Here is a 17,535-nt window from a genome sequence, read left to right as displayed (position 1 = left end):
CATCCGTCTGAAATAGTGCCCGTGCTATTTTGTCATAGTGTTGCTAAGACCCAAGTCCAAACGTTTTATGGTAGATCAGAATGGCAGTGCAAAGACATTAACATAAAGCGTTAGAGATGATGAGAGGATTGAAAGAGATGTCGCAAATGCAGATTCTAAAAAAAGGCACATTTTTTCACAAGCCCCAGTTTGAGTGCATGAAAATCAAACTGAAAGTTTGAAGAACGTTTTTGGGTGAACATCCACGATATAGAGACTGGTTGGAGCTTTCAAATCGATTTGTTTCCCCCGAGACACTGATAGATCCAAAAGACTTGAAATAATTCACAGAGAGACTGAATTATGGTGTGAAAGCGATCCGACTTTTATCAAACGAGTGATCGGGTTTGTCCACCAGTAACATATTGGTGACCTCACAATGTGAACGGATGAGCTTGTTGACTAATTATCCTCGTTCACTTTCTGAAGGAAGATAATTGGATCAAGATTTCCTGTTTGAGTGCACTTACCGTTGTTGGTAGCCTAGAATATTAAGTATATATAATATAAAGTTAAAAGTTTGTTACGCAGTTTCAGCAAATGGGTTCGGACCAGAAAAAAAAGAGAAGTGATCTATGGGTGTCGAAGAGCTTCTTAAATAGTAAACAAGTAAAATAAGTGTTTAAAAGCTGAAGTCAAAAGTGAAAATAGGATGCAGGAATAGCAAACTGCTAATGTAATCATTACCAATTGGTCACCATTTTGTCACTGATCCTTCCCTTGTGTTTGGTCTTTGATATCTTCTATTAGAACCCTACATGTGTCTTTCACCGAGCGCAGGCCTTAATGGCGACGTTTTCATTTGCCTAAAGCCATTTGTGCAGCAAATAAAGAAAAAAAGAGGCACATATTCGCCCACTCCTGCTGTTCTTTAGCTAATGAACAGTGGAGCTCCTGCGCCATAATAATTAAAGCGAATGCAATTTGCGGTAATTGCGTTGGTGTGCAGATGAGATGAGTTGTTGTGGAGATTGGAACGGCGGTCGGGCCATTACGTCTCTGTGTGCTGAGAGAGGAGTTGCTCTTACTCTTGCGTTGCTTGATTCCATGTAGAGGAGAGGAAGACGCCACTATATCTCGCGTCATTGTTTGGGGAACGTACCTGTCAAATTCCTGCTCTATTGTGCAAATCTGGGGTTTACAGTATTGACCTTTTGCGCCATGGCGTAACACACACTTCTGGGTGTCAACATCGTATGCCATCTCTGTTTTGCAACACCAGTGAACACACCCCGTAGATGTCATTTGACCGAGGCAGATTTATCGAGAAAGCATGGGTTAATGGCCTGAATGATGATTTTAGCCTTCTTCTCTGCCGCCAGTTTGAAAGTGTGACGTGTCAGTTGAAAAGATGTTACGTGCAGCCGAATATCTTTCAGCTATGTCGACTGTAATTTACATTTCGACAGATAAGTTGATTCGGGAAATAAAAGTGGTGGAAATTCAGATGTACTTTAGATGGTCACTGGCTAATGATTGACGAGAAGTGACTACTATGCAATTAAGAAGTCTTTCAATCTTCTCTGAGCATTATTTACAACATGAACTCAATTAATTAATTAATAAATATTAGTAAAACCAGATTTATGATTTTCAGTTGTAGAAATGTAGATGTTGAAGCAATACTGAAATAGAAAGGACTAATTCAATTAAGTTTCTAGGTATTATTATTGGTGAACATGGAAATGACATATAGAAATATGTTAAAGCTAAGGTATCCCAAACGACAATGTTAAAGAATCTTTTAACAAGAATGCTTTGTTATTGTTATATAATTGATTGTTCCATACCTGACCTATTGCGTTGAAACGTGGGGGGTGTGCTGGCAAAACCTATACCGAACCCATCGTTCTTCTACAGAAACGTGCTATTCGTGTCGTTTTCGGTTGTGGATACGGAGGCCACACTAATCCATTATTTATACAACCAAATCTTTAAAATGTTATGAATTGATGGAGTTTAACCGCCTTAAAATAATGTATCAATCCCATAATGAAATTTTACCAGCCAATATACAAATCACATTTTAATTTTTTATTTTATTTTATTCATTTAACAAGTTTTTACTTACTTTCTGTCCCCTTCCATTTCTTTTGTTTTAAAGAGTGAAATATATTTTTTTTTATTGAATATTTTATCCTCTTCATCCACGCGAATTTTCATTTAGATTATCATCATTCATTCAGATTAAAGCATAACGTTTCTAATGAAACTTATTGCATGTCTTTGTGATATGTATTGCAATATTGATATTTTTTCGATATATTGTGCAGCCCTACCAGCGATTCTAATCGGAGAGGAGCCAGTGGAGTGATTTTTTATTTTTTTTTGTTACAAGTAACAGCATGACTAATCTATTCAAGTTCCCACCGAGCCAATAGTTTTTCTCTCTGCTGCTTGTATCTTCCATCTCCTAATTAACATGAGCAAAAGCAGGGCTTTCTTTTGCAACAATGAAGGATACATCTTGTCAATGTGTGGTCTAAACCAGTGGCCAAATCTCCGTTTTTACTTCATGGTAGGTTGCTACATGAGAACTTCCAAAAATGGGCACGCTGCGTACTGGTCATTCTGCGTCTTATATTAGAGTTGTTGGCGTTCAAATACATTTCCAATCAATTTTTTTCAAACGGTACAATTGCTTAAAGGGAGTCGGGAATGGATCCCATTTGCTGAACGGTGCCACAGTGGCTATTCTCGGAGCTGTCTATGAAGGATGGGAAATGCAGAAATACAGCCGCCTTCTCGGAAATCACAGCTGGAAGTCGCAAAGACAAAATGACGTCGCTTGCCGTTTAATTTAGCTTCGTCGACTCCTGTCGAGCAGGCGGTCCTGTCACTATTCATCGCTTCACAAATGGCTTTCTCATCACATGAATATGCAAACACGCCCCCGGCCGATCAAAACACCATCCCGGTGTGATGTGTGCGTGCGTGCGTGTGCGTAAGTCACTCACAGGTTGAAGCTCGGAGCTTCCTCGCATACCAAATGTTTGAATGTTTGCTTCAAGAAGATTTAGCTCCTTTTTTAAAAAAAAAAAACAGTCAGCCTGAAGTGGAAGTTTTGCGACTTATTCCAACAGTTTTTTCCTCCCCTTAAATTTCATGTTTCAAACTATTTTAGGGCACCGTGTTGCATTTGATGAGTATTTCTAAACCGTAAAGGCAATTCAGAACTTCTTTGCGAATCTAAAAATAAACATCTCTGAACAGGCTTTAGTGTTTTAACAGAATTTGTTTTTAATTTGCACTTCCTGTCACCTCTGTCCCTTTCCCCCTTTGCTTTAATATGGATGAGCGCACATTTTGGGACATACACAGCCTTGAATTTGTGAGGGAGGAATCCGTTGTAGTCCAACTAGTGATGGGCATTTCACTGCATTATCTTGATCGACTCTATAGTTTTTTTTTGTTTTTGTTTTCTCGTTTTTATGGCTTGAATTGCTTCGTATGCATGTTCTATCCATCCATTTTCCTCATTAAGTTTCCAGGTGAGTCTATCTCAGGTGACAAAACTGTATTTGCATAAAACCCAACCCTTTTCCTTTCTTTACTCTGAAGTCTATTTTTGATAGACAAAAGCTGCTTTCAAGTTTGTGACAAACGAATCAAGTCCAGGGTTAGGTTGTATTTATTTATTTATTTATTTTATTTTATTTTATTTTGCATTGTGTAGCCCCTTCCTGTCATTTCTATTACAACAAGGGCAAGCGGGCACAAACGCATGACAACAAATGGACTTGCTAATGATTTGCCTTTCTGCCAACGATGATAATGATTATCCTCGATTTTAGATCGTGCCTTTCAAGGGACCCAAGGCCTCTATATAATAATGTTGATACTCCCGTTGTAAAGACTTTTGCGAGCTAAGAGGAGTCGCACCCGTGCATATAAACAGCCCTCAGTTTCGTCGGCCATTTCGACGCACTAAAAATGTCTTGTTTATGTTTTACAAGCCTCTGCAGAAACTCTAAATATTCAATCCCAATATAGTGGAGAAAACAGGCCACTGCATTGCTTCATATGCGTGTCGGCTTATTTCAGGGCATAAAAAATACCAAGAGCTTGCTTCTTTTAAATATTCCACTGAATGAAATACACACACGTTGCAGTGCTGCTTTAATGAAACATTTGATTAATTGGTGTGAAGTGAGACATCAAAACCTTCCATCCAATTTCATTTTTTCCTTCAATTTCTGCTGGTTAAAGGTGACATTCCAGCAATATTTGACTGCAGGGGAATTATTTGAATGATGTATGCATCCATTAAGACAAGCAATTTTAACATTGCGAGTTGCCGTATACGGTATGTGCTTATAATTATTGCTACGGAAGGCAAACAATATGGATGATCACGCCCACTCAAAATGCCTCGCCATGAATATTTGTTACATTACTTTTAATTGGCTTCTTGTCTACATCTACATTAAGGATATGCAAGCTTTTATTTTACATGATTCGTTAGCACGCATATACATTTCATTAAATGGGCCCACAACATGTTGAGAGTGACGAGAGAAGCAGATTTGACTGCATTTAAGTCAACAACATTTTCTTTTGCTGCTCTAATAACAATTCTCATGCACTTGTAAATTTTAATATCTAAAATTCTCATGTCAATTATTAATGTCTAAAAGAAGTATTTTGATGTCACCATGTCATACTTAAAAATAGTCATAATCTGAAAAAAAATATCCAAAGTATTATAATCACAAATATGTGTATATTATAATCATTTGGAGTTGTATTTAACTTTTAGTAGTATACACGGGTTGTTTTTACACTTGTATGATGGTTAATCTTATAGTCGACGTGAAACTTTTAAAGGGAAGTCAATCTAAATTGTTTCTTGACATTGATATGGTATATGTGACCTGATTAATATTACATTTGTGCAATATGAATTGTGAAACAAATTCCAGCCATTTTTATCCATCTCAGGGGGCGGCCATTTTGCCACTTGCTGTCGACTGAAGATGACATCACAGTTTCGCAGGGCTCAGGCAACGACCAATCACATCTCACCTGTTTTCTGAAGCTGAGCTGTGATTGGTTGTTTCCTGAGACTTGAGCAACTGTGTTGTCATTTTCACTTGATAGCAAGTGGCAAAATGGCCGCCTTCTGATATTGATAAAAACTGCAGTTTTTTCGCTGCTTGACTCGTATTCCACTAATGCAATATTAACCAAAATGCCAAATTTAGATTAGTGGGGCTGCATAGAACATATAAACGTCAAAATAAATTGAGGGGTTGACTTCCCCTTTCATGACATAAGCAATTGTTTACCTCTGAAATTGAATATTTAATTTGCCTTTATTTCGATGAGACTCTGTTTTTTTTTTTTGTGCTATGATAGAAAGAAGTTCGCCATTGTCATTGACCGCAGATTACATTTGACCTTTTTCATGGTTCCATTGTATCTAAAATGTGCTCAGTTGGTGTCTGCACTTTTTTGTTTTCACCCATCGTGTTTTAAGTTGTAGCCCCCGCTGACCTTGAACTGTTGCCACTCTGTAATTGCACTAAAGAGGATTTCCACCACATTATTATTATTTTTTTAATCCCGTGGCGTCTTCTCCACACTACTTCTGCCCAGACTCCTGTTTTCAATCCCAAACAACCAGAGCGTTTATCCCAGTGTGCACCCATAACTACATAGAAGGCCCCTCCTCACACTTGGAGCACCCCGCTGTGCCAGTGTGAGGTGATAGAAATAATTGGCTTTTGCACACAGAGCTTCCACTTAATGAATTCCTGGCGCTTCGTAACTCGCACAAGCATCTTTATATCAAAAGGATGACGACGGTAAGATCATATTCAGATATCGCGCTGGAGTGCGCTTGGGGATGTCTGGAGTGGACAATGGCCATTTTATGGCATTACAGCACTGGGCAGGATTCAATTCATGCTGTGAGCGCAGGAAATGACAGTTCAGGCTTGAAGATATGCAGGTTAACAACTCAAATGGAACTCTTTGTGGAGAAAGAATAACCAGGAGATCAGCTATTCTCTTCCTTTTGAACTGACTTTTGCATCTTCCTGTCTCCTGTGTCTGCTCAGTACTGGGAGGTGTGGAGTCGCGCGGTGTGCTGAGGAAGATCAGTGACATGCTGGAGGTGATTCTGAAGCGAATGGACAACCTGGCCAAGCTGGACAACGCCACCGCCGCCGATACGCGACGCCTGGACGAGCTCAGCTCTGCAATCAACAAGTAGGCTCTTTTTTTTCTTTTTTTTCTCTCACCGTTCTGGAAATTTTGAATGAGGCAATCAAACGGCATGCCGTTTCTTTTCTTTGATGATGAGAATGGTCATAATCATAGCAGCTGGACTCCAAATTTCTAAAATTAGGCTTCTTGTCTTCGTCAAGTACACAAGGTGTTAGCGTTTATACAGTAATGTAATGTAAATAATTATTTGCAGGATGCGTCATTCACTTTTGATAAAAGTACTGAAAAACTCGCACTGATTTTTTCATACAATTGGTATACACTAAAAGGAAGTCAATCTGTACAAATATTGGGGAAAATCAGGGTTCAGTATTGTTGGCCTGGTGCCAGTGCGACAATCTACCGTCAGACGCTGGCCCAATTAAAAAAATTTTTTTAAAGTGATCTGTGATTCTAATATGAATATAATTGAAACAGGGCAGTTTACAATTAAGCCCAAACTACTATTTTTAGAACCGCACATGAGCGTGACCGGTTCATTTTTGGACAAGAAACACAGGCAGGCGACGAACGGAGTGTATTTGTACGAGGCAAATTTTGCCAACAGACTCACTATTTCACCATAAATATACTTAACAGACATATTATGGTTACAACAAACCTCTGCTGCTTTGGTGTCTACCGATATGCGACTGGCGATGTTATGACCGGGATCGAACGAAGGTATGCTTAAAGTCTTCAAATGAAAATCGTGACTTTAATGTGTTTCGCTTTCGTGAAAATTAGCGACCATCATGATATGAGCAGTCATCGAGACCGCACCGGAGTGGCAGCAACGATCATGCAATAAATCTTACCTTTCTACGAAAACTGCTTTCTTCCCGCCCACTTTGAGGTCTCCGCATGTCAACCACCGTTTAAGCTGTTCCAAAGTGTGTTCGTCGATTTGAAGCATGTTGAATTTTCACGCCTGGGACGTCGCTCTCTTCCAAAATGATGTGTGCGCGTGTTGTCCTAGGCAGTTTTTTTTGCCCGACTCATGCATATTAATGAGGAAAACTTGATCAAGAACGTTTTCAAAACTATTCATACTAAAAAGGCAACAGACTGACTGCCTGCTTTTATTTTTAACTCTTTTGCATGTCTGCCAGAACTTATTCCAGCTCTCTAGAAACCAGGGATCTCAAACTCAATTTATGTGGGGGGCCGCTTTGAGACAGTCTGGGGGTTTCTGGGCCACATTCTGGGCAAGTATTCCACAAGAAAGGGGTTCAAGTATTCAAAAAAAACAGTACAACTAATTGAATATTCTCAATTTTTATTGATAACAGTTCAGAACATTGACAGTTCTTCAGAAGATGAACTATATTGTTGACCAGGTTTTGTATTTTGCATACTCCTTACTCAGCATTTCTAGTTGAGTATTTTTTTCTCGTTTTTCTTGAAATTGGTTGCTCTTGTCGCCAAACCTTTACATTTACGCTTCGCTGAAAACCGTCATGAGTCTGAGCTATGGTAGCCCATGCATGATTAAAAACACACACACACAAATGTTTAAGTTTTAAATTTTTATACAGTTTCAATTCTCTAAAAACAAATTCCATTATAATGCACTTACCCCGAAAAGTTAGCGCCCGGAGGACAAAGATGACCAATCAGTGGCCATAACATCAATAAGATTTGAAATCACGAGAGAAGCTCATGATAGGAAAACTTCATATTCATGCTCGTAGAATATCAGTTTGCCAATACCCAAAAAATCACAGCACAAGCGATGCCATAGCAACCGTAATGCACCTTAGGCCCACCTAGAAAACCCGTCTGGATTTCGTGCCGCTTTAATCTCATCCAGCCGCATATTCTGTTTACAAAAACAGTTGAGATAAATGTTAGTCAGACGGTACCACTCCTTTTTATCCAATAGGCCAGTTTATTCCGCTCTATTTTATGTGGCTGTAAGCATGACTGGCGCACCTCAGAGTTGCCTCAATTGCAAGAGAGCAGAGGTGCGAACGATATATTGTCGGTTATCTGATCCCATCTTCTTTTACTTCCTGTCTTTTTATGCTCAAATTCTGCCTTCTCGTTGTCACTTAAATCCCGCATGCTTTTTTTTTTTTCACATTTAAACCTGTGCATGAGTCCCGATGTGCTACACACTGACACGGTCTCTCACACATCCCCAAACCTTGTTAAGTGATCTTGGATAAGCTTTCAGCTTCACATCGCCGCAGAGGCACTCGAACGGAAGAATGGAGCAATTAATACAGTTTGGCATTGGTGTTAACTGCAATCAATGTCGAGTAATGGACTATTTAATGCCGAGGAAGCACAGTTGCTTTTCAGACCGTGGATGTGGAAGTGTGCTTATTGTCACTGTTGCAACTGTTAAAAGGAATCAATATGCAGTTTTTGTCTCGCCCGGCAAAGTGTGAATGGGTTAAAAAAGGTTATTGGCGATGATGTAGTTAGGGTCAAACACCAACTCAATATTGTACGTCCATCTTTTAAATGGGGTTGGTAAATAACTGATTCGCGACACGTCAAGTTTCAGCTCAGATAAATGGTTTATGATCACTTATCAGGGGTGGCCAAGTTGGGTCCTCGAGAGCCACTATCCGGCCTGTTTTCCCATGTTTCTCTCCACTAACACACCTAATTCATGATCAGGATCGTTTTCAGGCTTCTGCAAAGCTCGCTGATGCGCTGATCATTAGATTTAGCTGCGCTGACGGAGGGCAGACATGCAAAAAACAGGCTGGATAGTGGCTCTCGAGGACCCATCTTGGCCACCCCTGACCTATACATGATAGTAGCAAAAGGACTATTTTTGTCGAGATCAGGGGTGGGCAAACTTGGTCCTCAAGGCCAGGAGTCCTGCAAGTTTTGGACTTTTCCCTTCTCCAACACAGCTGATATATGATCAGCTCGTCAGCAAGCTCTGCATTAAAGCCTGATAGTGATCCTGTTGATTGCAGTCAGCTGTGTTGAAAGAGGCAAACCAGTCCAAAACCTGCAGGACTCCGGCTCTCGAGGATCGAGTTTGTCCACCCCTGATACAAATAACATTTATTATTATTATTATTTAAAAATATATATATTATTATTATTATTATTACATAAAGCTTTTCAACTAATTTCTCTATAGTTCCTTGGCACCAAGCAAAGCCCTACTTCTGTCCAGATATAGTTCCTCAGTCCCTGCCAGGCCTGTAAAGCACCGGGGGAAACCCTGGTCTATGCTTCAGTAATTTGTGTTGATTGGAATGACACGGGTGTGTGACGAGATATTTAATCTGTGCGTTTATGACTCATTCACGCGGGCACACATCCAATGCATCTCCTATTTGTATCCACATTTGGAAGAAGCCTGAGCTGACTATTTTTGATTCTATGCATTTTTCTCTCATTTCATGGCATGTCTAAAGTCTGCCAATTGGGAGCAAAAAAAAGATAGAAATATAGAATTGGTGATGCAAGAAGCTAAATAAAAAGGGTGGGGATGTCCCTCATGGCTGCAAGAGATATATTGTATTTTTCTCAAAAATGTTGGTCAAATTCCAAATTGCACGACCTCAAGGGTATTTTACTTGTAGAGTATCCATTATAATTTCCACATTCCATTGACCGATGCTGACTTTTTTTCTCAGGTTTGTGAGGCACTCCCTTGGCTACCATCCTCATTCCTTATGCATAGAATTGGCCTGTTGTTGCTGAACTCATAGAGAGTAGTTAAAACACTTACATAGGTGCCATTAACTACACACATACAAATGGATTACTTTACCCCCCCCCCCCCCACACCCCACTCTGCAGTGTTTGATTTGCACTTAGATGGATTCGTAAAAGCAAAAACAAAAAAAATGAAAGCGCTCAAGAAAAAGGTACATCTGCACGCGCCATCTAGCAAGCATCACCATAATGATTATCCATTAGTTATACTCCAACTAACACGTGTTAATAAATCCAGTCTGGGCATGAGACCAGGGCACGCAGACAGCAACCTGATTGAGTGTGCAGCCTACAGAATTAATGGCCGCACATCAACACTCACACATGCATGCATACACACTAATACTCACGCACGCACCCGTCTAGTGATTCTCCTCCTCGTGTCTCTCGTGTACGTTCACATCTCCAGGTTGGCTTCCTTGGACATGGAGAGGCGTATGATTCAATCATTAAATGTGTGACACGAGACCTTTTTTTTTTCTTTTCTAAGTTTTCTTGGCATTTTCTGACTACTGTGCCCATAGTGGGAAGACGAACTAATGGAGTATTTCGTAGTAAAAAAAAGACCACACCAAAAAAACAGGGCAGTCAGGCGCACATTCACAGAAAGATGTGCTCGCGCTGGGCAGGAGTCTCATCTTTTGCTTGAGCTTCATGAGCGCTGACACATTGCCGTGTAGTGGCGAATTGGACTGGATGTCTCCGCCTGCAATTCACCCGCAGGGCAGCCACTCATTAGGGCAGAAAATAACAAGGAAGGAGAAGGGGAGATAATAATGACGAATGGAGGCACAATAATGTTGACTTGACTCGCAGTATTTTGGTTATTGGTGCAGTATGGTTGCCTTTGCTTTCTTTGGCGTGTCTCCAGCTTTTTTGTCTTCTTAATTTGGTGACTCACAACCTTTATAATACAATATGTTCTCTTGGAAATTGTGTTGCAATTTGTGCATCAAATTACAATTTGTCTATTGTCATCAGCACAGTACAAAGCCAAGTGTTTATTTTTTGAAGTAACAATTTTTATTAATTTCTATTTAAAAGTGGATATATTAAGTTGAATTAATTATGAGTTCATTAAACTTAATATCCAATCCAAAGTGAATATATTAAGTTTAATGAACTCGTAATTAATTAAACTTAATATATTCACTTTGGATTAATTTAATTCAATCGTGTGTTACCAATTAAAGAGATTTTTTAAATTGGTCAACAATTCAATTCGTAATCTGTAATTGGTTCAGCAATTCTCTTTTTAGAGTGTAACTTCATAATGAACTCATAATTAATTAAACTTAATATATTCACTTTGGATTAACTTAATTCAATCGTGTATTACCAATAGAAGCGCAAAAAAAATGGTCATCAATTCAATTTATAATCTTAAACTGGTTCAACAATTCTCTTTAAATTAAGTCTGATTAAATTAATCCAAAATCAACCCAAAGTGAATATATTAAGTTTAATGAACTCTTAATTAATTATTAATTTAATTAAAGAATAGAAGTTGAATTGTTGACCAATTATAAAAAAAATTGCTTCAATTGGTAACACACGATTGAATTAAGTAAATTCAAAGTGAATATATTAAACAAATAATTAATTATGAGTTCCTTAAACTTAATATATTCACGTTGGATTAACTTAATTCAATTGTGTGTTACCAATTGAAGCGATTAAAAAAAAAAAAAATAATAATAATAATTAACTGGTCAACAATTCAATTTGTAATCTTAAATTGATTCAACAATCCTCTTTTTTAGAGTGCACTGTAAAACAAACAAGAAAACGTACTAACCACATATCCGAAGTATTTTCTTTCCCCCCTTAATCTACACACTACAAATTGTGAAATGTCCTTCTGTGTAAGCGTATGAAAATGAAGGAGCTGGTTGTGGCGTGAGTGATATGGGTTGTAATACACGGACGTGCTGACACCACGTCACGTTCATCTCTCGTGCTGGACAGCGTCCAGTGAGGCGATACGGCCCCACTGACCATCCTCTGGGCCTTAAGAGGATGAGCTCATTAGATGAGAGAGAGGGAGTGGGGAGGGGGGAGGGGGTAGGGGGTAGGGGGGGGGGCAGCTTTCTTTTAAGTAGAATATGAGAAGACATTTTCATTTCCTATCTCCATAGAGACTTTCCTTCTGCTCATTGATTTCCTCTCTCTTGCTTTTTTTCCCTCATCTATTCCAGCCCGTCTTGATTTGTTGTTGTTGTTTTGCTGATTTGTCGAGGAGACGCTCGTTAAAATGCGCGCGGCTTCATTGGCGAGCGCCACGCAGCCGTTGAATGTCCACAGAAAAGTGTTGTTGTACTCCTTGATGAGCATAATTTGTCGTTTGAGTCCGACCCTGTTGTTATCCTCTAAATGAAAAGGAAGCGGGGCATTTTATTGTCGTGCCCCGCGGTGCTTGATCGGCTTCCCATTTCATCGCGGCTTTTATGCAGCACACTATGTCTATCTTTTATGTCACATTTGTGCTTTATGTATTTTTCCCTCCCTTTTGAATTTGACAATTTTGTCACACCTAAGGTTAGATTAGGTGGACTCTTTGAGTGGACGCCTCCTCCCCGCCACACCCCCAGAGCCCGATGTTGTAATGTGATTTCATTGGCCGCTTCATTAACAGACCACGCAAGGTCATTACTTTTGCTAATAATATAATGTTGTCTCAGTGCACCACTCGCAGCAGCAGGGGGAAAATCCAAACCATTTATTTCATTTTGAGCAGCAGGGTTTGTAGAAAATGGAAGTTAATAAGAGAACGGAGTATAAAACTGTATGAATACATATGGAGCTATAAAACAAGCCCAGGCTGAACACATGCTTACTTTAGCTTTAGTTGACACTAATAGCCGTGGTATACGTTTTGTTTGAATATACACACTCCTATCTTAAAGTGTTGGAACGGTGAGGCCAATCTGACTGAAAATATGAGTGTGTGTGAGATGAATATTAGGCAAGAGATCAACATTCCAGCTTTTTTTTTTTTTTTAACTGCGCATACACTAAGGGTGCTGCAAATTGTGTGTATGTACTAAAATCCATCCATTTTCTATCATGCTTGTCCTCTTTAGTCTCTCGTGAACTCGAGTCTGTCCCTGCTGACCAATCACAGGGCACAGATGGACGAACAACCATACAATTTAGTCTCCAATTAACCTAAGATGCATGTTTGTGGAATGTGGATGGAAGTCGCAGAACATTGAGAGAGAATGCTTACCACTACTACACTTTTATGCCAGTGTAATAAATGTATTAGCCCTTGCAAAACTAATCTCCTTCTTACAGTATTCTTTAAATAATTGTAAAAATTCTGCCGAAATGGAGTACGCTACTTGGCTACGATTCTCAGAGGCGTTGTTGACTCCGTTCCAACGAGTTTGCCGTCTGATGAAGTAAACCACGACGTCAGCTATGGGAAGTTGAGCTACGCTCCCGATTCCTGTCGGCACCATTTATCTGCTCAATACAAACTTGCCATTGAAACAGGAGATCAGAACAAAAAGAGATTCAAAGATTCCTTTCTCATTCGCAATAAATAAGTCCATTCATTGTCTGGAGGTTTGATTCAAGAATTGCAGTCAAACATCCACTCCTAATGAATATTACTAATAAGAACAACATGTGGTTGAGCTTGTGAATTTGATGCGCGCTATCTTTTTCTTTCAAGCCACAAAGGTCGCCTCCTGCCAGGCGCACTTCCACAGCTTGGATTCCTGCTGCTGGCATGTCGTCAAGCGGCGTTGCACATCATCCTGCCCACACACACGCGCACACATTCCATTGTATCGTTGTGAGCGATTTTGTGATCACGTGGCATTTGGGCAGCGTGAAATGAATGAGGATTAAAGCCATCTGCTGATTAGACAATGCATAGGAACGCTACAGCGTTGGAGTGCCAGGCTGAAATCAAGTCATTAAAAGGGAGGTAATGGGCACTGCAGCAGAAACGGGCATGAGCCGTAATGGCGGCTTCACTTTTTCGCATGATATTCAAGCATGCACATGCTAAAAAGTCCACACGCAGACAACTTATTCAACACGTCTTATCTTGTGAATGAGGAGTTCTGTCATCCAGCAGGGGAAGTGGCAGCGCAGGTCCTTTCCATTTCACGCTCCAACCAAGTGTCTACCAATTTGCATCCCTCGCTAACACTTGTACATCTGTTTGAGATGTTAAAAATGGAGGTGGGGGGGGGCAGGAGACGTGGAAGCACAGGAGGGGATTCCGATAAAACGAGGGGTGAAAAAAAAGACGCGAGCGTACAGAAGTCCTACCGAAATGGAATTGTTCGACTGCATTCAAATCGACTGCGCATGGACATCAAATCGCTATTAGACCCAAAAGAGAGAAAAAAATCCACCACTTGCGTACACTTAAGAGTGGAAAGTGCCGTTATTGCCGTACCGCAAGCAAACTTTCTAATGAGCTTTTCAGCTACAGCACATTAAGCAGCATATAAATGTACCTGCAAATGTCACTTCCTGTTCTACTGCTGCGCTCGGAGTTGTTTGTGTGTTTGAAGCTTCAGCACTGTGACACAGAGGGGCGCCGCTCTCCTCTGCATTTATTTTCATTCCATTAATTCAGCTTGTCAACGATACGCTGTTTTTGTTTTTACTGCAGAAAGGGTTGATCCGTTGGATTTTGGACAGAAGCGGAATTCTGCTCACGGGAAAATGAGGAGCTGTTATAACAGTGAACCCTCGCTTGTTTGTGGTTCGCTATTCACAATTTCAGATTGTTGTCCCTTGCTATGTTGTGGTTTGAGTGTATCACAGATTCATAAAAAACACACAAAAAAACATACTTATATTGAGAATTATTCACTATATCGTGGTGATTATTTTTCAACATATATCGTCACTGCAGTACTAATTATAACTCATCACAGGTGGCTAAGATGGTAGCCTTCAAAGGTCCATGTCGTAAAAAAGCGGAATGGAAGCCAGCGACGCGCACGCGCCCAGAGTGCCGAGACGTTAGTATTAGTTTTATTGTGCATTGCTTATCATAAATAGACCCTATCGAATTTTCGTGACGGAGTCTTACCTTTTTAGCCAGAAGAAAGCAAGCGTAAGTTTTTCCACCTGCTCCAATATTGAGCCACGTGCTCCTGCAACGCTTGTGCGACTTCAGTTTTGCCCTTTTTATGGGGACAGTGTTATCCTTTCCTGCTCAGTATTCTGACCGTGGTCGGGGGTGCGGGGGAGATTTTTCCCTCAGCCGGAGTCACCTCCGTGGACGACTCTCGTTTCATGTCGCCAAACTTTCGGCCCGATGGTCGAACAAGAGGAGCCACCGTGAGACGGAGGGTCGCACTACAGTCTTGATTTATTATTATTTTGATACACTTTTACATCCGCTGTCACACACACTTGTGTCTTTCCACGGTCTCGTCCGCACACTTCCAAACACTTCTGACTTCCCGGCGATTCCGCGGCGCGCGCGAGAGAGAGAGAGAGAGAGAGAGAGAGAGAGAGAGAGAGAGCGTACACGCGCCTGACTTCACAAAAGTTTAAGATTCGGTCCCGAACACCCGGTCATTATTTCACTCTACAGGAAAATAGGGGCAACAGCCACTGTCCATTATACAAATCTTTTAAAATGTGTGGGTGAAAAATATGCTTATTTTAACACTCCAATTTGCGTCAATATTGCGACATGCTCCTTTAAGAAAATGCAATAACCAAAATCATATTATTACCCAGCTTGCCGATGGCCACAACTCGTGTCGTCATTCTACACAGAGTGGCTAACTCTTTAACAGCCAGCTAACTGTACACCCTCATTCGCTCACTTCAATGTTATATATATACATATATATATATATGAATATAATAAACATTTGGTTGACACTTCTATTGTAATGTGGCCAATATGGCAGATTATCCTTCTAACGTTTTTGTTTGTGTTGCTGTGCATCTGCAGGTTTCAACCAGCCGGCCTCATGGAGATGATCCAGACTATTGCCCAGAATGTCTCCAACATGGCAGTCAGAGTGGAGCAGATACTGCAGACCAGCATCATGCAAGGAAAAGGTATCATCATCACAACGAATGAATATACTGGAATTCTGTTCTTACCACTGGGACTCAACCCAAATCTGTATGTTAGCCAAACGTGTTGTAGTCTATCAATAATCTACGGTAAGCAATTTACAGTAATTTCTGGACTGCTTTTTTCACTTGCATTCAAACCTGAGGCTAATACAAAGGTGCGGCTTATACATCAGATAATCAGGGGGCGCGTTATGAAGGAAGCGCAAGAGCGTCAGACAGAGCAAAACAAACCAAGTCAGCCCAAATACAGTAGGAGAGACAGAACGAGAGCACCCTCATCATGGAAAATAAAGTAGCGGGAACCCGGTGCGGTAACATTAAAACGGGTGCGGCTTGTATGTGTAACAAACTCGAGTATTCCCCAAATTTAGCTAACGCGGCTTATAGTCAGGTGCGTCTTATAGTCCAGAAATGACTGTAATTGCAGTTTCTAAACAAAACAATCAATCTTTTAAATGTCTAATCTAGCTTCTAAATCTAAAACAATCCAATAAAAAATGAATAAATCAGTACAGCGATAACTGAAAGAGGTATTACGCCTCCCGCTGCACAAACTAGTTCTTAGTGTGCCGTTCATAACCTCATAAATTAGGATGGTTGTAACCCAAGGCACCCTGTGCATTATGTAGTATGCATCATATAAATGGCAGTGAAAATATAATGTCCATACCAGAGCTCATAATTAATTTCATTTTGTTTTCCTTTTGTTTTATGACTTAATTGATAGATAACTCAACAAAATCCAACTAGCAAACTTTTCGTATTTTACCAAAGTTATTAATGGAATAAAAATTTTGCTTTATTAATCAAACTCATAAATGCAAATCGCCAGTCAAGCTTTTTGTGTAACTTTGGCTGGCAAATAGATTTGACCTGTGAATACCCTCATCTTAATGTTTGTTTGTGTACGTTTATTTCCGTAAATGGAGAAAGCCTCGAGCGGCGAGACTTATTTGCAGTAATGTTTCCGTTTCATTAGGCAAAGGGAATGTAAAAAGAGAGAGAGAGAGAAGGATGGGCGGTGCAGCAGAAAACGCAGAAAGGCAGCATATGTCAGCGGCAGACAGCCATTTAACAAAGTCTGTGAAGCAAGGAATGCAGCGTGTGTGGCGTAACCAGACAATGCACTGTAAGGCCCAGTGAGCAATGTGCGCTGCACTAGTGTGACATGGCCAAGGTGAACTATATGCAGGTTAATATCATTGTCTGCGCACAAGTAGGTGAGGAGCATGGAATATGCGTCACGCTAACTTGGAGCCCCACGGCTGCAGCCATGTTGTAAAATGTGTGTTCATTGAGCTGAAGGGTAGTTTCATGATGATTAATTGCTGTATGGATCATTAACGTCAATATATCCATAGTAACATTGAGACATGTGGACTAATGAAGTTGCACATTTAAGATAAGTTGATTCCTTTTTAAAGACTTGGTGTCTAGAGGTGACATCTGGACTGACTTGACTTGCGGACTCGAGTGCGGTGGGTTTAAATTCCACAAAGGTGCTTTTTGCGGGTGGGCTGT

General features: G+C 40.3%; 1 protein-coding gene across 1 annotated transcript in view; it reads left to right on the top strand.

Annotated features, from left to right (window-relative positions):
- The window catches only part of LOC147169644 (alpha-1,6-mannosylglycoprotein 6-beta-N-acetylglucosaminyltransferase B-like), a 79,175-nt gene that overhangs the window by 22,533 nt on the left and 39,107 nt on the right, over positions 1-17,535 (top strand). The window contains exons 3-4 of the mRNA XM_086082990.1: positions 6,102-6,252; positions 15,884-15,993. Coding sequence (XP_085939116.1) covers positions 6,102-6,252; positions 15,884-15,993 — 261 coding nt within the window. The remainder of the gene's footprint in view (positions 1-6,101; positions 6,253-15,883; positions 15,994-17,535) is intronic.

This window comes from Leptonotus elevatus, chromosome 8 (assembly GCF_054856555.1).
Source record: "Leptonotus elevatus isolate MCC_2025b chromosome 8, RoL_Lele_1.0, whole genome shotgun sequence".
Lineage (NCBI taxonomy): Eukaryota > Metazoa > Chordata > Actinopteri > Syngnathiformes > Syngnathidae > Leptonotus > Leptonotus elevatus.
Note: the sequence above shows the minus strand (reverse complement) of the source record. Positions and strands in the feature narration are given on the sequence as shown.